The sequence below is a fragment of the Ammospiza nelsoni genome, chromosome 9 (genome assembly GCF_027579445.1).
Source record: "Ammospiza nelsoni isolate bAmmNel1 chromosome 9, bAmmNel1.pri, whole genome shotgun sequence".
Taxonomy (NCBI): Eukaryota; Metazoa; Chordata; class Aves; order Passeriformes; family Passerellidae; genus Ammospiza; species Ammospiza nelsoni.
Genome location: NC_080641.1, coordinates 26,398,468 through 26,422,316, shown reverse-complemented (window position 1 = coordinate 26,422,316; position 23,849 = coordinate 26,398,468). Strand labels below are relative to the sequence as shown.

At 46.8% G+C, this 23,849-nt stretch overlaps 1 protein-coding gene across 1 annotated transcript in view; it reads right to left on the bottom strand.

The window, feature by feature from the left end:
* Positions 1-7,264, bottom strand: part of RNF220 (ring finger protein 220) — a 214,594-nt gene extending 207,330 nt beyond the window's left edge. Inside the window, exons 1-2 of the mRNA XM_059478087.1 lie at positions 7,062-7,264; positions 1,778-2,469 (exon numbers count right to left, since the gene is read on the bottom strand). Coding sequence (XP_059334070.1) covers positions 1,778-2,469; positions 7,062-7,105 — 736 coding nt within the window. The 5' untranslated portion in view covers positions 7,106-7,264. The remainder of the gene's footprint in view (positions 1-1,777; positions 2,470-7,061) is intronic.
* Positions 7,265-23,849: the final 16,585 nt, after the last annotated feature.

Genomic DNA, 23,849 nt, shown 5'->3' with positions numbered 1-23,849 from the left:
TGTGCTCCATGTGGTCTAATTCATTTAGCAGATTGACTTCTTTAAATGGGGTATCTGACAGGATTTTGCCAGCAAGATCCATAGCAGCTGATGTGCTCTAAATTCATTTAGCCAGCGGACCCTCTCCTCGGCCGCTATGTCTCGGAGTACTCTTTGAGCAAGCTGAATTTTCCCAGCCAGGTTATATCGATAAGAGAAAGAGCACCAACAAAGATGTCTCTAAGCCTTGCCATCTCACCTGCCTCCCCCATGGATAATTATATTACCAGCTTCCACACATCCACACGCGCTCCCACCTACAGCCACCTTTCCTACAGACCCAAAAGGAGGGAGAGGAGATTCTGAACAATGAAAGGAGCTCACAGCACAAAAAGTAGCACGGTCGGGGGTGGATCAGAAGGAGAAGGGGGAGAGACACAAGAGATCACACCGGTACTGCAAGAAATACACGGCTCCTGCCATCAGTGGGAATTGTCCTACCCTCGCAAACGCCGACAATAAAAGACACACTTGCAGCATATTTCAAAACCAAAGAGCGATGGATTTAAAAGGCAGGTTGATTTTATGATGACTTTTATTGAAAAGGTACGCTGGGTTTAGGCAGATGTCTTTTAGCGCCGGTAAGTTAGCACAGTGCCTAATTCAAGGAGACAGCCTGAGGAAGCAGCGCCGACAGGGGAGAGAGAGCCACAATGTCTCTATTACTCTCCTTGGTATCATAAAGGGGAGAAGAAAAATCACATCTGAAAGGGAGAGGAAGCAACAGAGCAGCAGGTTTTTGTTTAAAAGAAAAAAGTAATAATACAAACAACAACAATAATAAAATTGTTTTCTATTAATAAAATTCAACAGAACAAAGGAGCCCGTGTGAAAAGCAAACCACTCACTCCTTGATTACATGTCTGGGTTTACAGGAAAACTCTAATCATAAGTTAGTGCTCTTCCTTGGGGTACCACGCTCTGTTGACCCCAGACCACTCCCCATCGTGGGTCACCTCCCAGCTCTGCAAACCTGGAAGCCTGCCCTTCATGAAGAAGCTCTGCCCCTCTGTATGGGCAGCTCCACAAGGGACAAAGTGATGGGGGAACAGGGAGTTACAGTCATGAACAAGTGGACCGGGTTCCTTCAGTCCAATAACTGGCCTGCGAAAGAGCATATCACCTTTCAATGGGCACCAAAATGGGGGAAACACTCAGAGAAGGCACGTGATGCAACAACTTACTGAATTGTAAAAACAATTTGTATTTGTCTTAAAGAAGGAGATCAGTGGCCAACAATATTCTAAAGTTAACCAGAGGAAAAGGTAATTTTGTCCTAAGCTGAGGCATGAAATGTGACGATTGGTAATGCATTTGCTCTAAAAATGGTGTTCATGAAGAAAAGGTCAGAAAGAAACATCTGAAGAAGAAGGGGGAACATGCTTGCTGCAAGATCTGGAAAAGTTCCTAGCTACACATTCCAGCTGCATCCCTGTTTACACTTATACATGTACCAGCACCTATGGCCTCACACTGGTGCATGGACAGCTTTCTGCAAGGTCAACATCACCTCTCCAGCTATGTGCTGGAAGGTGAGTTTCCTTCAAGAGCACTTCACCTTAAAATCTGTCAATATCCTTTTCGAAGAACAAGGCAATACTGCCTGGCTGAGCTCAGCAGGCAGGAAAGGCTGCTTTGCCTCAGCCTCCAGCAAGTCTCATGCACTGCGGGGCAATCACCTGTTGCGTATCTCAACAAGGCACAATTAAAGAACCACCAAGTCAACAGAGGTACTTACATCTGTCACTTCGGTCTTCGGGACTGGATGAGGTCTCACGGTCAGAAATGAGGCCAGAAACAGCAAATATCTTCTTCCCTGTATCGTCAACTTTGAGGGAGCCAGGGGAGCTGGAGGGGAGCTGCGTGCCAAACTCGTACTCCTTCCCATCGGTGTCCGAGAAGCGCAGATGGGGTGAGTCGGTGTCGTGGCAGTTCTTCAGGCGCTTGGCTGGCGTAAAGGCCGACTGGTAGCTCTCCCGGTCTTCAGTGGACGCAAAGGGGCGGAAAGCGCCGACGCCACTGTGGTTCAACATACTGATCGGGGTGCAGTCCAGGTTGGGGGGTGCAAACTGGGGGTGAAGGTGAAGCAAGGATGGAGGAAAGTCACGGTTCGCAAATGCCCCCGGCACCCCGCCTTGGCGGTGATACATGGAGGCAAAAGTATATGAGCCATTGGTAAAGGGAATGTGCACGTCCTTATCTGCTGACACAGGGACCCCAAAAGGCCTCGGCTGCTGGCAGGGGATGGAAGCATCACGGCTGGCTTCGGCAGTGGAGGCGAGAACCATCAGTGCTGGGGAGGCCAGTGGGTTGGGGAGATAGGGTGAGTTCTCCATCTTGAATGCTGCCCGGTGTAAGTCCATCGGAGACTCTTTCCTCAGCAGGATCACAAGCAGAACGATCTTCCCCGGAAGGAAAGCAGAGCGATGCCTAGGAATGGAGCGGGGAAAATTACTGGAGCATCATCACCCTTTGAACGCTGCAAGGAAACAGAAAGGGAAAGAAAACACAACCAATTAGGTTTCTGTGCTCATTTCTCCGGGATGCTCCAGCAGCAGAGTGGCCACATGTGTTACAAGCCACCGGCCGGAGATGCGCCACTGTTCTCATTCAAGAAAATCAATAGACAACTTCACACACTAGTGGAGTCAGCCCTGGCCCTCCAGGTTAAAGGGTATCATCCAGTGCAGATGAATGAAAGGCAAACCAAACATAATAACATGCAGATTTAATAATGCACTAATAAAAAATATTCAGTCTAAAATTAACACGGTAACTCCAAATTATAAGTGGAATTTTATATGGCAAGCGGCACGTATACATAACAGCAATAAACTTAAGAAAACCCCCACATGCACACACCCTGCTACTTGCTTGGGGGTTGGGGGTGTAGAACCAACATAAAAATATCCATTGTACCCAGTTACCCAAATCAGACAGCACACATGTTAGAACAGTACATGATGCTTGAGACGTACATAGCTGACAGGTATTTTCTCTCACTCTCACAGTACATATGGGTAGATGTGTGCTTGCACACACAGTACGTGATACCATCATACATATGTATGCACACCACTGGAATGTAGGAATGTGGCTGTCCCGGTGGGTTTGTGTAACACACAAACACCCACGCAAACACCCACGCGTGCACGCGCGGTCCCTGAGAGCAAAGGAGAAGAGACTTCCCCTGTAAAACGCCTGGCGTCTCTGACAATATTTAAAATCATAATGGGTGCTTCTGCCATCTGATCTCTGCGAGCGTCTGCCTTTCGGGTCGGGGACAAGAGAGGATGGATCAGTAATTTTAGTTCCTAATGCACTCACTCTTAAGTAGATTTGTAAACTGCCCTGGATGTGCCATTAACATTTAGAGGAAAATGTTAACAAAATTTCTGCCTCGCATCTTGCTGAGCCTCCCAGGTTGGCTGCAACCACCCACCCAGCCACAACCCCCTCCCAGAGTGAAAGAAGGGAAAATCCTTCTTTCTCTATCTCCCCCAGTTCGCAGTGCCTTTTTGTGTTGTTATTTTCTCCCCCAATCAATCTCTTGCCTTTTCTTTTAAGCTTCCGCCGCCTGCCATTCAGGCCCCGCAACCCAGCTTAAAATACAAGGACTGTAACTTTGAAACAATATACTAGCCGCTGGAGCTCAAAGGGCCAGAAAAATCATATAATAATAAAAAGCTGTTACAAATTGTGCCTCTTAAATCCAGAGGGTCAAACATCTCAAATAAAACTTAGTGAAAGAGTGTCTCCCTAATGGAGTGCCTTTTGTACTCCATGAATGAGGGAGCCTAGGTTAACAAAGTGTATGAAATCCAGTCTGGGGCTTTAATGCAGTTCAGTGATAGCATTTCCTCTCTCCCATCCTGTACCAGCCGCTCCACTGACTGTTATGAATTGTGAAGATGAGTGGACATCATCTCTCTGCTTCCTCATTTGGCACTCATCCTTACAGACATCATTGCTAAATTACCAGATTATGTATCTCGCATTAACGGATTTGCTCTCTTCCAAATTTTAAATAACTTTCTCGTTGAGTTCTTGCCACAGACAGCGAGGGGGAGAGGAAGAGCGAGGGATGCCAAGGGCAGCCTGGTCAGCACTGCAGTCCTGGGCACACTTGCTCTGCTGCTCCACGTGAGACTGATCTAAACCTGGAGGTCAGAAAACTGCAGCCACTGGCAAATTCAGAGTTTTGGGGGGATTATATTACCATGTAAATATAAAGATATATACACACACACACACACACATGATTATATATTCAAAGAGATGCATGCAAATAAGCCACTGTTCTCAGAAATAAACAATCATTCACATGGAAGCAAAACTGAGCAATCACAGAAAAACACAGATTTCCAGGAGGAAAAAAAAAAGGCAACCACCTCTGCCTGCTTTTCTATTTTTACTTGTGCTTTCACACCATTACGTTAAATGTATTTCATAAATTAGTAATCTGGCCGCAACACTTGACACTCCTGTAGGATACTGTGAATCACTATGGCCGTTTATTCGTTTGCAAACTTCATTACACCAGGAATAAATCAACACATTACAATATCTCAGCCAGCCAAATTTAATTTTTTTTCAGCTCCCACTTCCTTTTTCGTTCTCTCCTGCTCCCTCCTCGCCCAGCACCTCCCCACCCCCCAGGAACAAGGACAGATTAGGCTGCGGCGGAGCAGTCATTATGAAAATCTATCGTTAATACACTCCTAATGTCAAAATGTCATAGCTTTAAATACAGAACCCAAAAATAAGAAAACTAACTGACCTCCTTAATTAAAAAAATATGGATTTCAGGGTAATCAGCTGGAGGGAACATTTGGGTGCTGGGAAGGCAGTGGGCACAGGTGGAGTGAGGAGCTGCTACTTTTCTGCCTCTATGCTGATTTTTTTTAATTTAGCACCTCGCGCAAATCCAGATTAAAATAACTCCAGCTATTGATCTGAGCAGTGGAATTGACATTAATTTTAGTTCACTTCTCACTTTGCAAAGGGATCAATAGGAAGTAATAACAGCTGACATCCCCGCTGAAAGGAGGAGAAAAGACGGGCTGGAGACAGAAATCGAAAAGCAACCAAATAAATCAGCAGCTACTTTTCCACGGCATCAGACAAACTCCAAACAGATTGCAAAAAGTCTTTGTTGAATTAACTAAACAAGGAGTAGAGGGAGGGAGGGTGGAGATCAATCTAGGAAGCTATATAAACTGTCTTCCAACTATGAAGGTTAGATGGACATACTGTAAAGTAACTGATTTTTTTAGTTTGGTTTTTTTTTTATGGTTGCCTACATGCATACTTATTGGCTCTTAGAGCTACCCTGTTTGAGGTGTACACAGATTACCTGTGTAATTGTATATGTTCCTAATAACGAGGCTGAACATGCCATGACCCAGGCAAATTGTATCAAGAGCCTTCAGCTCTGAACCATAAAAAAAAAATATCTCTCACCAAGAAACAAGCAGTAATCAGTTCTCTCTGGCTTAGTTTTGAATCCTCTGCTTACAAAGGTTGTAGCATGGTGCTGCATAAGTTAAAAGGAAAGTCTGATAAAAGTAGGAGAAGCCATGACAGAGCTGCATTTATCAGGCACCACAAACACCCACCAAGTGGAGAAAACAGCAGTGAGCACTGGTTGTAAGTGTAAAACCCACTTGCTAATCAGCCTGCGAAGAAACGCGCTCATATGCAAGCACATGCACAGCCCGTACACAGCCACCAGATCTGCAAATCTTTTACTAAATGTTACTCAGAGTTCCTATTACTAAATCACCTCTCTGCTATCGATTAAAATAAATAAAACACACCACTCTGGTTTCTACAACAGGTTGCATTTTTGTGGTCTCTCAACCATTTCCAAATGCCAGAGATTAAAGTAATGGGGCAAATTAACGTCTTTCTCCCTCCAGGAAAAAAAAAAGAAAAGTTTTCTTGGGGAAAAAAAATTAATTAACAAGCTATAGGGGAGGGAAAAAAGATTAAAACATTAGGAAATCCAGGCAAATTGATGATGCATATAAATTAGGAAATACCCAGGAAAAAAAATCCCAGTATCCATTTACATTAAAAAGTTTTTCCCCATAAATGTCAAGTAGGAATTTAGAAATATGCTCTGCGCAGAAAAGCCAAAGATTATAAAACAAAATAATGCCAGCTGTTTGGGGATTTAAGTGCTCAAATGGATTATATATTTGAACCAAACTGGATTTCCTTTTAATAAATAAAACAAATGCAAGCTAGAAAGCCAACAAAGGAGAGCTCTCATCACTGGATTAAGATACAAAGGAAAAACAGTTAATTTTTTTTTTCCAACGCGTGAAATTTGCCAACTGCAGCCGCACACACGGACAGCTGCCGTGGATACCGGTTTAAGGGGGAAAGGAAAAAAATCGGGAGCGCTGTGAGCGGAGGAGGCGGCGGCGGGGCCGGGAGGAGCGGCCCCGGTCCCGGTCCCGGTCCCGGTCCCGGCCCTGGACTGCGCCCGCTTCTGTTTCGCTGTAAACTTCTTCAGAAATTACAGAGAAAAAAAAATTAAACCTCTTTTTATTTTAATTTAATTGTTGGGTTTTTTTAGAAAGAAAAAACCGCGGGGAAAAGCCCCCGGGCCTGGAGGGCGCTCCCGCGGCGGCGGCGGCTGCCGGAGGGAGGAAGCGCCGGGGCTTGGGGAAGAGGAAAACGGAGAAAGAAGGAAAAAAAATCCCAACGCACATCCTACCCGTGGGTCCGCTGCGGCTTCGTCCCCGGCCCGCATTCCCGGCCCCGCTCCCGACGTGGCGAAATCCGAACGAAACCCGCGGGCGGCGTCGCTCCGGGGCAGCCCCGCTCCGGCGGGCAGCGCGGGCACCGGCCCCGGGCACCGGCCCCTCACGGCCCCTCACGCCCCCCGCGGGCGGCCCAGCGGGCTCGCACCCGCCCGCCGCCCCCGGGTTATCTCTCCCGCCCGAGCAGATTGTTCAATAAACCCAAATAAAATAAAATCCGTCGGGGGTGAGCCCCGCGCTGCAGCCTACCGACATCGCCAAGCCCCGCCGCTCCGCGCTGCCCGCCGGCGCATTAAACAGGTGTTTGCGGGCCGGGGCTGAGGGCTCGGCCCGGCCCGGTTCGGCCCGGCCCGGTTCGGCTCGGCTCAGCCCCGCGGGTCCCGCCGGGAAGCGACGATCGGGACGCAGCCGGGGCCGCTCCTCTCCTGCCGCCTCGGGAATGATTCGCTCCGGGGAGGGCAGCGGGAGGGGGCACCGCCAGCCCTGTCCGCACAGCCCCTTGAGTCGCCTTTCCACCCCTCCACTTTTTTTTCCTTTTTAAAACCCGAGTTACAAAGATCATCAAACGCGAAGATGCCCAGAGTTGTTTGGATTTATTGCAACAATCACTTACCATACACATTTCCTGTGTGGAAGGATAAGCATTCAATACAACTCTTTAAGTAGACAGTTCCTAATGATTTCATTGTGGTCAACCAGATGGTTTTTATGTATTTAGATCTGAAGGTGAAGAATTATTTTCCATGCTTCCAACCTATTTACAGACTTCCCTGGTCTAGAGCTGGGGTTGTTGGTTAAAAGAAAGAAAATCCTGCGATTTCTCGATCGCATCGCTGGATGATCCAGAAAGTTTTCTAAAGAACCTAAAGCAAAAACAGGGATAATTCCTTTCACCTCTTCTGGCTTTCCAAACTACGCCATTCACATGTGGAGTAATTTTAGCACATTCGTTGAATAATGCTGCCAATTTAAACCTCCTCTCTACCTTTGTTTTATCTGCAATAATAAAACCAGAACAACACCGCATGTGAGATCCAGGCACTTGGTTCCTACCTGGAAGCAGCCAGGGGCAAGGGCGGCAATCTTTTAAAGAAGAAGGACCCGAAGAGGGGCGAGGATGTTGGACAAACTTCAGCCGCGTCCAAAATTAAGCTAAGCGCGACTTAACAACGAGTGGTCAAAAAAAAAAATTATCGGTCTTTGAGCGGGGATCGCGCATTTTGGGGCGGCTTAAAAGTAAAGTTCACCCGGGGACTGCGCGATAGCAAAAATGAAAGCTTCGCAGTAAATAAAATGACTGTCTGGGCAGTGTTGCTCGAACGCACAGAAACCCTGGTGGGTGTTTTGGGTTTTGGTTGGTTTTTGTATTTTGTATTTTTTTTTCTCTCCGATACTTTTATTGCGAAATAAAATACTAAGTTTGTATATTTTAAAGGCAAAAAACCCCCCACAAACACACAAACAAGAAAAAAAATCCCAAACCAACAAACCCCTGGGTGGGTGCGTGGATCTGTTTATTTCCTTTGAAAAAAGTTTTTGTTTTGCAGCTGCTGTGAAATGAAATTGTCGCTGCCCAGAGCGACCGCGGAGAGAGCGAGCGCCGGGAGCAGCGGGGGGAAGCGAGGAAATAACTGCCCGGCTTGCCCCACCGAAAAATACGGAAGAAAAAGGAAAAAGGGGGGAAAAAAGAGTTTAAAAAACGCTATCTATTTAGGAGCGAGTGATCTGTGCCGGTCCCTGGGTCCGGCCGGGCTCCCCCTCGCCGTGCGCGGTCCCCAGCCCGGCTGCCGCGGCGGTCCCCGGCACCTGATCCCCCTGGCGGCTACCGGTCCCCCTCGGAAAGCCACCGGGGGGGGAGGATCTGGGCAGCTCGGGGCTCGCCGAGGGTGCGGGGGGGCCCCCTTTTATCTGCCTTTCCCCTCGGCATTACCATGCCGATCCCCACCCACCCGGCCCTCCCCGCGGCCGGCGCCGCTCCGTGCCGCCGCCGAGCTGCCCGGCTTCCCCGGCGCTGGGGAGGGAGAAGGAGGAAGAGGGAAAGGGCGCGGGGGCTGGGATAGAGGCAGGAGGGGGGGTTGAAAGTTGCCCTGCAAAGTTTGCGTGTGGCCGGGCGGGCGTGGGGCCGGTACTCACGGTGCGGGGCGGCGGGCGCTGCGCGGAGCCGGCGGCGTGCGGGGAGCGGGGCAGTCCCGGGCGTGCTGGCCCCGCTGCCCGCCCGCCGCTCGCATGCAGCAGCGCGGGAGGCGGCGGGGGTGCGAGGGAAGGAGCAGTGCTGCCTCTCAGTGCCGGCTCTCATCAGTGAATGAGCCTCCACTCTCCGAGGGGCTCCCGCCGCACACACACACGCACACACGCGCGCACACACACACACGCACACATTCACTCTCACACACGCGGAGCCGGGCTGAGCACTGCATACATTAGGGCGCTCGGGCAGTATGGGAAATGCAGTCCAGCACCGGCGCCCACCCGCCGGCTGCCCGCCAGCCCTGGTCCCCGGACTTGCCCAAACGGGGCGTCGGGAGCTGCTCGTCTCCCAGGGGCGCCGCTTCTCCTCCCAGCCCCGCCGTGCTGGCTTCGCCCACCCGCCTGGCATCTGGCATCGGTCATATTTTCCACCGGGCAGCTCCCTCCCAAACTGCAGCGGGACGCTGCTGGGCCCCCCGGGCGGCCGCTCCCCCGCTTCGGGGCAGCCCCGTTCCCCTGCCGGCCCTGAGGCACCGACTGCCCTCGGGATGCCCGTGGGGACGCAGCCTTCCCTCACGTACCCTGCGGCATCTCCTGGCATGGGATGGGCATGGCTTCCAGGGGTAGGCATCATCCCCAAACTTGCCTTAGACAGCCACAGCAGAGCCAGAGAGCAAATTAGGGACTTAGCACTCCCAGTGTTTCCCAGCTGCGGCACGCAGGCACGGCACTCTCACTGCTATTTTAATGTTTCCTGGATGCACGTCGCAGCTCTGCACAAACCCTTCTGCACACACCCTCCACCTCGGCCACAGGCAACTTCCCTGCCAATCCTAGGAGCGTCCCGAGCAAAAACTGCCTGCCATAGGAAAGGGAAGAGCCAGTTTTAGATAGAGACTCAAAAGAAACACTTGTCTTGCTGTTTCTTGTGAAGTACACCAAACATTGATCCAATAGACTTATTTGTTTTGCTCAAGAGCAAAATGTTTTGTGTTTTTTCTTCAACTGCTAAATAATTCCAAGTAGTATGGGCAGCATTTTATGGCTCTTCTCTAACTCTGCACTGGCATTCTCAAAATACAATTGTACTATGTGACATACCCTGAAAACAGAAGTCCTCTCCGTCAGCATCATCAACCACTTGGGCTGTATTCTGTGTATGACAGCAAGAGGGATCACATGCTTGTGTCATCCAACAACTTCTGTGTAAGCAGTGACTCATCACTAAAGTATAAGGGCTGGCTTTACCTGTTACTCCAGGATCACCGAATGTGCCAGCCCCTATAAGAATGTCCACAGGCACCACACAAAGCGTGTCCTCAGGCCTGAACTGAGTGCAGATCGTGATTGTTTGCTTCTTGCTGTGCTGAAACTCACCCATCCTTCCTGCAGCATTTCAGAGACAGGTGTAACACACAGTTCTTGCACGACTTTGGAATGAATGATAAAATATTCAGAAATATTAATAATAATAGTAACAATAATAAACAATTTCCTTATTTTCACACTTAAATTTCAAAATAAAACAATGTGCATTTCAAGCTTCTGAACTCAGGAAGAAAGCACCTGGGTGAAGGAGCTTCATGTACTTTCTCGACACAAGCACCAGAAGCCCTGTTCCCTGCTCTTGCCTGCAGCTCAGCCACTCGGAGGCTGATGATACCCACCAAAAAGAGGCAGCTTCCCTTCAAGGCATCTGCTCCACTGCTGCTCTCCTGCACACCACGTGCAAGAGCAAGGAGGATAGCAAAGCAGGCAGCAAGCACTGCCTTCTCCTGTGGATCAACCATCGCACAATGGTAAATGTGGGCTCAGATTCCAGAACTCCTTTTCTGCTTTGTGTAAAATCTGGCATTTGGATGGTCCAGGTAAAAATCTCTCACAAATTGGAGCAAACATTATTGTACATGTATTTTGCTCATCAATTGTAGTTACCCTCTGACTGACCAAAGTTACCATTTTTTTGCACTGGTGATTTCAAACACCTCTCTGGAAGCAGCTACCCCACAGGCTGTGCATAGGACATGTCTCAACACCTGAGTATTTTGTCTGGGGACCCTGAATTATTTGGCACCACACACATTTCCAAGGCACTCATCTTGCAGCATGCTTCTCACCAAAAGCATCAACAGTTCAGGACTTCAGCAACTATTCCACAGGGTAGTGTAGATGAGCCACATTTTAAATAACATCAGAGTTTGACACACTTCAGGAAGCCACATTAAAAACCATCCCTTATCTCCCAGGGATCCTGGAGAAAACATTCAGTCACAGCCCAGCTTGTGCTACAGCTTCACCATCAAAATTACAGAATTCCAGGGGAAAGAAAGTGCTCTTATTATAAAGCTGTATTTTCAGTACTTACAACATCATGAAAAATGATCCCTCAGATTTAAACTTCTTTCTTTTGTTCTTAGCCAAAAAGCAATTCTTTTTACTCTTTCAGTTTCTTAGTATGGAAAAAAGGATCTGAATCCTGCACCAGCGTCCAATTTATGCTAGCTGAGAACCAAGCTCCGTGTTTTGAGGCTTGGAAAAAAAAAGCAGCTTTATTTAACTTTATGTTACTGCATCGTCACACACAAACTTAATACAGCTTGGATTCAGGGAACAAATCTGGCATTTAGCTAGCTTCTGTGAGCAATGTCTTCAGAGGAAAATAAGAAGATACACTCAAGTTATTTATATTTGTAATTACCATTAATCTGTATTACTAATGAGGATTTTGATCCTGAAAATGGATCCATAAACATGGACTCCTGCACCACCATGGAGCTGTGATATGCACAGAGGCCCATAGGAAAATTTTCCACTGAAATATATATGCTACACTGATTATTTGGACCTTAAAATAACTTTGAACATCTGATTTAACTTTTACTGTATTGCTCATCTCTAAGTAATAGGGCACACCTCCTTTTTACACTTAATATTAAAACAAAATTAGAGATTGTTACATGACATCACAGTGCTGTCCCTTCCCATTTCAAACACTGCTCTAAATACTGAAATCTAAATTAGTATATACAATCCTGAACCTACAGAGTTGATTGGATGCACTTAGCTTTATACATACAGATTTCAACAGGATTACTAATAATACATAAAGTCAAGCACACATGTAAATTCCACCATGAGCAGTGCCTTGACTGAAAGTCTGCTGTATTCTTACAGTACCGATGTCCATTTCTTAAAACAAGAGACCCCCTCACCCATCATCATCTCCTCTAGCTGCTATTGCATGAAATGAGATTGAGAAATGTGATAAGCTGCAGCAGCAAGCGCAGAAAGCAGTGGGCAGGCTGTGTACCTGCAGCACACTGACAGGGGTCCTGTGGCAGGGAGTTGTGTTTGTAGGTCCTGTTGTGTGCCCTATTTGGTCCCCCTAAAAGTGACACCCCAAAAAAGTGCTGAAACTCTCCAGTTCTGGAACCCCGTCCTGAAGTCACTGTCACCATCACCACCTACAGCCAGACCCAGACCACTCCTTGCCTCCCTTCATCTGCGGGATGGGTGGAAGGTGGAAGGACGGCAAAAGGATTACTTAACTAATTAAAGCAGAACTTTTCCTGGCAGCGATCTCGGAGGCGGCAGTGGCTCCCGGCGGGGTGTGGGTGCCTGGCTGCTGCCGTGTGTAATGTCCATGCCCTCTGCTGGCTACAGCCAGCGCGTCCCAGCTGCCACCGCCGCCCTGCCCTGGCCGCCGCCACAGCGGACACGCCGGGAGGCTGCTGGCCGGGGCCACAATCCCTGCTGCCCAAACGATTCTATCCCCTGGTTTTGTCAGAGCTGTGGCCCGGGTTTAAGCATCCCTAAGCTGGTGGCTGCCCTCCAGGAGGACAGGAGCTCGGAGGCTCTGCACTTAGCCATGTCTCGCTCTGATGCTATTAGCAAGGACATCTGAGATGGAGATTGACCTATGAGTTTGGGAGCATTATTCTGGTCTTAGCAGCTGATCTGGGCTTTACTCTAGTGGTTGGTGTGAGGATTGTCCCAGAGCTCAGGAGAGCTAATATGGGATCTCTTCATCTCCTGAGCCATCTGTGGCTGCCCTCTGCCAGAGCCCTCTCTCGTCATAGGAAGAGTCTGGCAGAGGAAGGGCTGAAATCAACCTATCTGCCAGAAAACTGAAATTTAGAGCTGGCACACTCTCAGTGACTAGTCTTCCCAGAATGAGAAAGCAGTCTTTTAAATGACTTGTTGACTCATATGACTAGTAGTAAGAAAATTTTCTTCAGCCTACAAAAATTTTCAATGGCTGAGAGATAAGCTAATTTTCTTCTTGTTAATCATCATCACCATTGTCATTATCAGCATCACTATCTTCACCATCACCTAGATCTCTTCCAAAGTCTGCTGACTAACACAGAAGAACCTCTTGGTTTTGCTTTTCATAACACACTGCAAAATGCCAGTATAGTTTTAAACATTGCTCATCACCGAATCTCTACAGCAGAATGGAGACCATGCCTGGGATTTTGCAAACAAGTACTATGTACTCTTTATATATCCTTGTCCTGCAGTATCATTTCTTTTACAACCTTCCCCTTGGAAAATTCCTTCTCCAAAAAAGAGGTTGTACACTGGATGGCAGATGTTGGACAAGTAACTGTATCAACTGTTTTAGGAAGACTGCTCTTATGTGAATATCGACCACATTATCATTCCTACAGCTGAAGCCTAACACAGCTAGAGCCCTAAAAGAGGCACTCCTGGGATGTGAGCTCCTGAGGAAAGTTCTCTCCAAAACCCTGGTAGCCACAGTGTGTGATTTGAGCACATGCATGCAGCAACACCTTTTTCTATCAACTGTTTCTAGAATTTGATTACAGCACTGGACACTTGTTTTCTGTACAAGCATCCACTCTTTTTTTTCAGGGCTTTTTAAAATCCCTCTCTGAGCAATATCCTGTTGCTAGGAGTTCCACAGGCTAATGGTGTGGAAAAATATTTCCCAGTGAGAAGAGCTACACCTGTCCAACCCCCCTTCTGTGCACCATCCATCACACTGACAGCGTAGGTAACTTGCCCGGGATCATGTCAAAGCGTGAAATAGCTATAAAGGCAACGCATATGTGTTTGTCATTTTTATCATTAATGGGATCAAGCAAAACTAAGGCAGAGCTATTGAACTGTGCCACAGAAGCCAGGGGAACCTGGAGCCATGTCCAAGAGCAGTTCAGAGTGGTGGCTCCTGCTCTGGCCCACGGAAAGTGCATGGGGTGAGCAACGCTTTGATCTTCTTATTTATTTGTGTTTGATGTGGCTGTAATGCAGGAAAACTGTTTGGTTTGGTTTTGGGGCCCAAACTGCATGGCCTGGGGCAGGGGAGCACCACCTCCCCAGAATGGACCTGTGGCTCCAGGCTCCTCCTCTTCTCTTCCCAGTTCAGCAGGGAAGCCCAATTCAGCAGAGGATGGGAAAAAATACCCACCTCCCCTTTTAGCCAGGCAAGCAAACCCGAGCAGGACAGATCTAGTGAGCTTTTAAGGCAGCTCTCTGGTGTGATTAGTTAGAGCTTAACATGAGATAAAATCAATTGGAAACTTGTGTGAGTTAGGGCTGCTCTCATCAGTCAGAGTTTGCAGCAGCCAAGTGCAGCATGATTGTTATTAATATCTGCTACAGATGTATAAGCTGAAATGGGGCTTTACAGTAAAAAGGAAGACAAGTTACTCTTTCCCAAGAACATATAGATTGTGCATGTAATTCAGGGCCATGCTGAGCACCCTGCACATCTGTAGTGGTGGGAGCTGCCTGTTCTTAGGAGAAAATACACTGGTGTCTTATATGCATGTGCATTTTCTCATGGTACTGCATAACACACGAGGATGTTGTTTAGGAGTTTAAAGTGCTGAGTATTGTGATGTTTGTGGTCCATCCCAGGAGCCGCATTAAATGTGAGGCAGCCCACACACCATGGGTGACTTCAATCCTATGCTTTGTGCCTGCCTTCCTTCAAAGGAAAAATGCTTTCTGCCAATGCAGTATGTAATTCTGTATGAGGCTGGACCTCAGCATCAGCTGTAGTGCTCACTACTGTGACTGCTGTGATAATTCCCATGCTGTCACATGAATGGGATTGCACCATAAACTCACACACCTTAGCCGTGCTGATGGCCAAGCCTACATAATGGCCCAGTGCATTGGTGCTAATGATCCAGTGTTTATGGTGGCCCACAGCACCGTTGTCATGCCAACGAGGTGGTATTCCTCTCTAGAAAAAATAATAATAACCAAATAAATAAATACTTTCTTTCTCCAGACTGATCTGTCTGTTTAATAGGAGTTGGAGATTAAAGCTGAAGGGAGGAAAATCCCGGCTGAAATACAAACCAGTCTCTGTTCAGACGAAAGCAGAGCAAAACATCTTCCTCCCTCTCCATCCCCTCTGTGCTGTGCAGGGCACTCTGTACAAAGCTTCCTTCCCAGTGAAGCAAACCCCTCCTGTGGCAGGATGGGGGAGCAGGAATTTCTGCCTAACCAGTCGCTCCCTGGGGATTTGGGTCAGGCTCGGGACTTCCATGCTGAACCCCCCTATCCTGGTCCCATGGCAGTGTGGCCCCATTAGGCACATGGCACAAGGAAAGCCAAGCCCTCTGGCTGCCACATGAGCACCCAGCCTGCCCAACCTGCCCTGTTCTCTGCCCCAGCACATGTGGTGCCCTGGCAGAGTTCAGCTCTGAAGCACTTGTCAGGGTGCTCACAGTAGGAAGGGTGATGATGCTACAGACCCAACCAAGCATCCTCCTAAGGATCATCCCTTCCCTCTCTGAGAGGCTGATGTGCTTCAGAGCTTCAGCTCTTCCTTACCACAGTCACCAAACCTGGCTCCAGCACCCATTTTCAGAATCTCTTCTTAAAATTTTGGATTTTTTTTTTTTAATTTCATACAGAAATAAACACCTGGTGCTGAATTCCAGGACTTGGTGCTTGGCTGTCACTATTCCCCTCCCAGGAAATTACCCATCTTCCTCTGAGAAATATCCGTCTTCTTTCTACCAGTCCTTCTCACAAGTCACTTCTCACATGCATTTCCCATTCTGTTTTCTTGCCCCTCTCTTGTCCTTTAATCCAGCTCACATTACTCCAGCAGTAAATTATTTAAAGCAGGCAAATACGTGCAACAAGCCAGCTTTCTGTCAGACACAAGCCTGTTCAGAAACTGATACACTCAAAATTTCTTTATCTTGGCCCAGCTTTATCTTGAGCTAGCCTTTTCCACCATCCAGTTCAAATGTCTCATATCCCATCACACAGTCCCAGTGCCCTACAAATCATGGCCTTTCAGATTCCTGCCTCGATTTTTGGAGGAACACCTTATTGCTTCTGCAGTTTTCCTGCAGAATCAACTCCTCCATGGGATCAATAAGGTAGAACTTAATGTAATTCAGAAAATTATTCAGATAACAAGAATAGCTTGAATTTTAAGAGTAAAAAACAACAATTAAACTTGGAAGAGGCATAAGCCCTTACAGCACAGGTTGGACCAGCAGCTGGCATGAAGAGGAAATTGGCACAGGGAATGTCTTGTCCTGCTAGTGTAGTTTTCCTTTGCAAAGTTTCTTGCCTCTAGCACCGGGGGTAAGAAGACATGGATTAGACTTTCTTTGTTAGCAGTGAGACAGTGAGCTGGTTAAGGCAAATGCCCAAATTCCCAGGTGTCTGCAATGCACCATGTATAACCAGTCAGGCTGCATGTAGTAATTTCTCCCTGTTGTATGTGTAATATGCGAAAGGTCACTTCATCCAGCCCTGTGTTCTAGACTGGTTTTCAGGAGACTCCTTTGCACCCACCCTTCTAGCAGTTCATCAAGCCACCCATGCACAGCACTGCTCTCCCTCCACAGGCTGTGACAGCGAGAGACAGTGGTAAGGTTTGACCAGGAGGTGTTAAACAGACCTGACAATTTGTGTGCTCTTGTAGGAAATCTTGAACTTCAGTAGCATCTGGGTCTTTCTCCCAGTTATGTTCTTGAAGCTGTCACGTTTGAATTATTCTGGAGATGTTCAGTGTCTCTCTCTCATGTCTTCAGAGTGTGTGGGTAGTTGACCCTGTTGAGTAATGTCATCCCATTAGACAGAAACACATGTTCATTGAGATAAGGATGAGCTGTCTCGCATAAGGTTTGGAATCAGATCTCAGTTGGTCTTTCTGTTACACATCCAACTGGCATGATTCCTCCCTCCACTGAAATCCTGCAGGGATATATTTCAGTGGGCTAATTATAAATTCCTTCTGTCTTGCAATAGCTGGATATAGCATGCCTGGTGGCATGAACCTCCCCTCCTTCATTCGTGTTGTGCACCTCTCTTGCTGCAGGCAAAAGTAATTTCCCCAGCCTGGAAATGTGATTTAATTTGACCTTGTTCATACAGGTTCTGCATCTTTTACATTCCCACCCCCAATGATAAAACAGGATCAGAGGAAATTGCAATGATTCACAGTGATGCTCTGCCTCAGCCTCCAATTCTTCTTGTTCCTTCCTCTCACTGCCATCTCTGCTCTGCCTACCCATTACAGCTACAGGGTACTTCTGACTGTAGGTGGAAGATGTAAGAAGGATGTAAAGATGTGAAACCACACGCTTGTGTCACATCTCCTCTGCTAGGAGAGGCAAATTGCGTGTCCTTCCTTATGAGACACTTCAGGAGTGAAAGGAAAAGAAATGGAGAGCCAGAGTGAAGAGGGAATATTAGCAGAAACAAGGGGAGTGCTCTTAGCACCTTGTTTGTCAACTGTTTCTGTAGCAGATCCTTACTTGCAGTCCCTGCCTGCCTGGATCCACTCCTTCTGCCATCCTCATGCCCAAGGCTGCTGTCCTGAACTGCACAGTTCTACTGTCCACTGGCTGCTGTCCCCAGTCTCCCCACTCACCCTTCCTTGACATGGTGAGAATAAATTGTCCAACTTAAATACCTCAGACCTGGACTCCTAGTGGTCCTGTTTAGAGGAACATCTGTGGAAATCCATGAGCTCCCCCTGGTTCAGAAGGTCTTGTTTGTGGGATTCTCTCTCCCTTGTCTGGTATTTGATGCTCAGCAGGGAGATGTAATGGTGAGCTCCTCTAGAAGACAGACTCTCTAGCTGTGCCACAGGAGTGTTAACACACTTGCTACTTTGCAGGATCCCAAAGCATACAAGATGGTTGGAGAGGCACATTCTGGCTGTGCAGTGGCTGCCTTCACCACTAAACTTGCTGTCCCCAAGCCTTTTTACACCAGCTCACAGAAGCTGTAGGCCATGACAAGAAACTGGCTATCCAAAGCAATAAGCTGCTGAACATTAGGGAAGCATGCTTACAGGATTTTTCCAGTAATAGGGATGGCATCAATCGTCAGCAAAGCAGACAATCTGGCTGCATGTGTCATTCAGGCTTGTTAATGCTCTCTTTCTCACCTGCTGGCTTTCCCTTTTGTGCTGTTACCAGAGCCCTGGGAAACCTGCTGGGTCCAGTGCCAAATTGTGTGGATCCTTTCCTTCCAAATACAGATTTTTGTTTTGTTTCGGGTGCATAGGACTGCTATTCTCACAGGAACTTTCTGATGGGGATGAGAAATGTTTGAGATCATTTAAGGGATCTGGGCTGTATTTAATATTGCAATAGCTTTATCTAGAGAAGCTCATACTTGCTCTTTCTGTTTATCCCTCACTTCAGCAACTCACATCAAATGGAATATGGTCTAAACAGATAATTTCTAACCCTAGGTTGTAGTGGGGTATCTTGGGCCAGTCAGGAAGGACCACAAGTGGTCTCTAAACTGCTGGGAGCTGCAAGTGTTGAATATTGAGCTTTTGCACTAAGAAGAGACTGGGAAGGGGCAGGATGGAGGAGAAGGAGAGTATGTCCTCTCTTCAGCACTTTGGGAAGCTGGGAAACAGCTGCCAGAGCTGGACACCACAGTGGGAAAAGGACAAAGGACTTGCATGTTTTGCACCCAGTTGGTACAGACTGATAAAGAGTAGAAGGATTTTGACCTGGAGTGAGTTCCTCCAGGGTACAGACTTTAAGGCCCAAAGGTTCAATTCTGAGCATGTGGTGGGTTGTCTGCATGTTGATGGGCTGATCAGTGAATCCGTCCAGGGGATGGAGCAGTTTTATTGCTCTCCCTTGTCTCTGTCAGGCAAAGCAAGATGCCTTGTTCCCTGGAGCCACATGAAGGAAAAGGTCCACACAGAGCAGCCTGGTCTAAAAACCCACAGCCTGACTTTAGGAAGTGGCAGAAGGTGCTCATTCCCAGTGAACTGGATGTTTGCAGGGCACAGTGCAAGACTCAGTGAGATCCAGGCACTGCCCACTGCTGAGTAATGTTGTTGTGAGTAAGAGACTCATATGAGCCATCCATGGTTTCTATTAATTTTCTGCCACACCCCCAGGCAGCTGGTGTGAGGCTGAGCAAGTCGTTTGCTCTCTTTGGCTGCCACTAAACTTATCTTCATTATTGCACATTTTGACTCACTTTCATCCTCTTCTGTGGTGAGGAGTTGGCTTCCAACCCTGATCTTCAAGCAGGGATGAGCATGCTGATGCTCCTTCCATCGTCTCACAGTCTCGTGTCTATTTAAACTGTAATGTTTTAGGAGCAGGGACATTAACCCTCATCTGGATTAGCATTGCTCTAATGTAAATAATATTAGTTACATTATAGATGTTTCTGTAATTAGAGTTCCTGTTTCTATAGGCATTTAAACACCCCGTCTCCTCATTTGACAGTTATGTTATTTGATTTGTGTTCTCCTGATGTGGAGATCAGTACAGAAACCCTTTTATCTCTTCTGATGAGCAGGTTTAGACCATGATTGGATTTGATTTTTTTAGAACTGTGTGTAGGGAGGAGCCCACAGACACCAGGTATGATGTGTGTAAGGTGGGATACAGCCACAGAATTTAAATGGAGGTTAAATAACATGGCAAGAAGCAGGCTTTACTCAGTAGGGTTTTTTCAAGGAGCATGAGGTAAGGACAAACCTTTTCAAAAGGAGGGAAAAAAAGAGCTGGCCTAGTTGGCAAACCCTTGGAAAAATTGGCCTCCCTGTCTCAATTTGTCTGCATTTTAAGTGAGACACAACAGTATTTGCTGGTACTCTGAGGGAAGCCCACTCATGAAAAGGTTTACCAGAGATGATTTTATCAGAGATGCTTGCCTCAGCAGATGGCTGTATGCTTTAAATTTAAACAGAGAGACATAAATAGTAGAAAAGAAAAGAGGGTAATAAGAAAAATATTAAACTGCCCAGTGCAAATCCTTGGGGAACTTCTATTGCAATAACTGACCTCCCATATAGCACCATTTATTTCATACTCTGGCAGCTTTATAGGTGCTTGTACAGCTACAGACGAACACCAATTTGCCAGTGCAGTTTGTTTTGATAACTGTTGTTTTCAATAAATCTATATTAAAATCAAAGGGAAAATTAAATAGACTGAAGTCGGTGGCACTAGAGATAAGGTAGCACATTACTACGCTGGCCTCTTCAGATGGAGGAGCTTTCCCAACCATGCACTGTGGGTCACAGGTGTGACAGATTTCAGTGGTCTCAGCTGTGCTTTCTGATGGCAGCCAATCTGAGTGAGAATTCTGGTGGGGGAAAGGAATTCTGATATTTCCAAGGTCAGTTCCTTTCAGGGCTGCAGCAAAGGAGGAGGCTGGGGGAGGATGCACTGCTCACTTCCACAGGCTCTTTCTCTTGGGTTTCAAAGGACAATTGCCAGCACACAGGTCAAGGTCTCCAGCCTTTGAACTCCATGCTGTGTCTCCCAGGACCCTTTAGGTGTTCCCACTCCTGTGTGACAATCCACACAGCTGGCACCTGTGGGCTGAAAGCAGCAGCAGAAGCAGGATCTGTGAACGGTCCCCTGGCAAGCGGGATGTCTGCAGCTCAGATTTTTCTGGACATGGCACGTCCTTCTCCTCTCTACCCCTGTCAGCCTAGGGACCTCCTGCAGCATCAGGGGAAGTCCTGATGGAAGAGAGGGAGGAGAGAAGAGAGAATAGAAATTCCAGGAGAGTGCCGATAGAAGACAGGGAGGAGAGAAGAGAGAATAGAAATTCCAGGAGAGTGCTGAGAAGGAAGGAAAGAAGAAAGAAAGGAAGGAAGGAGCGAGCTAGGGGAAGTGATGGGAGGAAGAGAGAGGTTGGAAAAGGAAAGAGGGTCTGCAAACACTGGAGATGAAAGACAAAGAGGCAAAAAATAGAATAAAGAGAGGGGGAGATAGTGGGAAATTAAAGCAGTGTGGGCAGAAGGTATGTCAGAGCAAGGGTCTGACTCCCAGAGCAGGCAGCAACCCTCACTCCCCTCCCTGGTGAATTCAGCTGTCCATTCTGTCCATTGGACATGTGTGTGCTCCTGGAGATAAAGTTTGGTGAAAGGAGCTGCTTTGGTCAGGAGTTTAGGAACTACTTCAAAGGCACAGCTCTGGACACTTGGAGCAACAGGGGCTAGAGCTGTCCAAGTAATTATTTCGTTTCAATGGGGCAGTTTAGAGGAATGTAGAATCCAGGAAGTTTTCCATAGCACAAAGCATCACAACGGAGTCCAAATAAATAATGAACCTAAGAGACTTCATGGTAGAGTAAGTAATTTTTTTTCTAGTTCTCAGTTACTCCAATCAGTGTTTTCTGGTAGAAAATTGGTCTTTTTCTACCAGAACACACTGATTGGAGTAACTGGGAACATTTACTAGATTGTATCAACATTATCCAAGCTTTTGCTGAGAAATTATTTAAAATATTCATATTTGGGGTGCTCTCTTTTTCCCCCCCCCTCATGTCCTTCTGACAATATTGTTTTATTCATGTTCTACATTTATACCCAATTTGGTCCAAGCATTTGGTCTAAAACATGGGATCTCCTGAGCTGGGGGGAAAACCAGGGGCTCTCTGGGTAAAATATTTTTCCTTTGTGAAGTTTTGCTTTTCTGCCCGCAGCAAAAAAAAACAAACCACAAGTGATGACAGGCCTGTGCCAGGCCCTTTGCCTGCCAGCCATCAGACCAAGGGGTAGTTCAGGTTTTTCAAGAACAATCACGTTCCCTGGGGTTGTTCAGACTGTGCCAGGCACTCCTCCCCCTGCTCTAGTCTCTTATGTCCATCTTTTAAAGGCACATTTGAAAAATAATTGTTAAAACCCATTGTTGCCACAGCTTATGTCAGGGATCCTGATATTGAGTTTCACAAAGACATTTAGCTGGTTTAATAGGAATCTTTAAAAAGGGTGGGGATTATGCCTGTCAATGTAATCTACAGTATGAGGAAAGGAAACAGTGTGGTGTAATGGATGGTTTGGGCTTCTACAATGATGTAAAAATAAAACAAAAGAAATGTCAAAGTGGTAAAGTGAAAAGAAATACACTTTTTTATTTGGGAATATGTCATTAAACAACAACAAAAAAAAATCCGAGCACTAAACTGTTTGTCCCAACTTAGGTCAAAAATCATATTTTTTGAAACCTCAGAATTTCCCAAGGGACACAAATTCCTCTGTTATTATTTTTGGCCAGCTGTCTTCCATATGACTGCCCGTGAAAAGTATTTTATCTCAAGTTAAAATCCCACACATAAAAACGTCTCTCTACCTTCCAGCAGGTGTGCTTGTCCTATGGGAAGATTTGCTTTATCAGCAATGTGTTCCTCCAGGAGTAATGCTTAATTTTAGATGTTTTTTCCATTTACACTTAGAGTTCAAGACACTTGAGGAGCAGCTCAGTATTGGGTGGCCTGTGCAGGCGTCAACCCTTCCTTTATACACTGCAGCCCTATTAGCTAAAATACTGGCAAAGACATTTTGATGAAGAGTTTTGCTTTTTTTTTAATGTCGCATTAAAAATGTTTAAAAATGCTTAAAAATTTCCCATTTCACTGCTGTTGATGCCCTCACTTTGAAATACAGCTTTCCCATGACAACATAGCTGTAAAACACATTTAACTTTTTTTTTCTTTTTTCTTTTTTTACTAGTTAGCAGTGGAGCTTTGCTATAGCTATTAAAATATAAAGAATAAACTGCACCCAATTGCACAATATTTTTTACCAGGGTTAAGCCTGAATTTCTTTGTGGATGGCATTGAAATATCAAGATTAAGTATACAGTGCGAGCACCAGGGTTTTACGACGTACAATAATGTAGAAAAGCTTGTGTTTCTTCAGCAAATTGACATCACTGTTTGCCCTTCTCTCTTTGTGCTTCTTGGGTCTGATTTTTAGGAGCAGGAGCTGGGAAAGGCATGGTGGATGATTCAGTGCAGCTCCCTTGAGCTGAGATCACGCTGGCACCAATGGGACGTTTTACAGTGCTGTGAGTGGCTGGTTTCACAGCTCCCACCGCTCCCCTCGGAAGCTGATCCCACAGTTTAATGCACCATAGCCTCAGGACATTTCTCCTGATGCTCAGCCTGTTTTCCTTTGGTCAAGTGTCTTGGGGAAATCCTTTGCTGAGGATGGGTCATTTTATTTTGTGTTTTGGTGCTGATGCCTTCCTGACACACTCAGTTTTTCTGCTCATCCCACTACAAAGTGGGAGAGAGGGCCAAAAGCTGGATTCACTGGGAGCCACACAAAGGGCAAGGGCACTGATCTACAGCCCGAGCAACACAGTTGTTTATGCCTGCTTTGCATTTCTCTGCATCCTCTTGCACTTGTGGTTAAAGTGGGGTTTTTTGGGGACAGGACCAGCCTGTTTGACCAGCTTTGTGTGCTCAGTCAATAGAAGGTCCAGCAGGGATGATTCTGACCATTCCAGCAAAGCAGAGAGTAGAGAAATAAAATGCTCACATGCACCAAACCCCAGAAGTTTGCTCAAATCCAAGCAGATCTCCCATGGAAACGTCCCATCCTGATGTGAAATGTCCAAG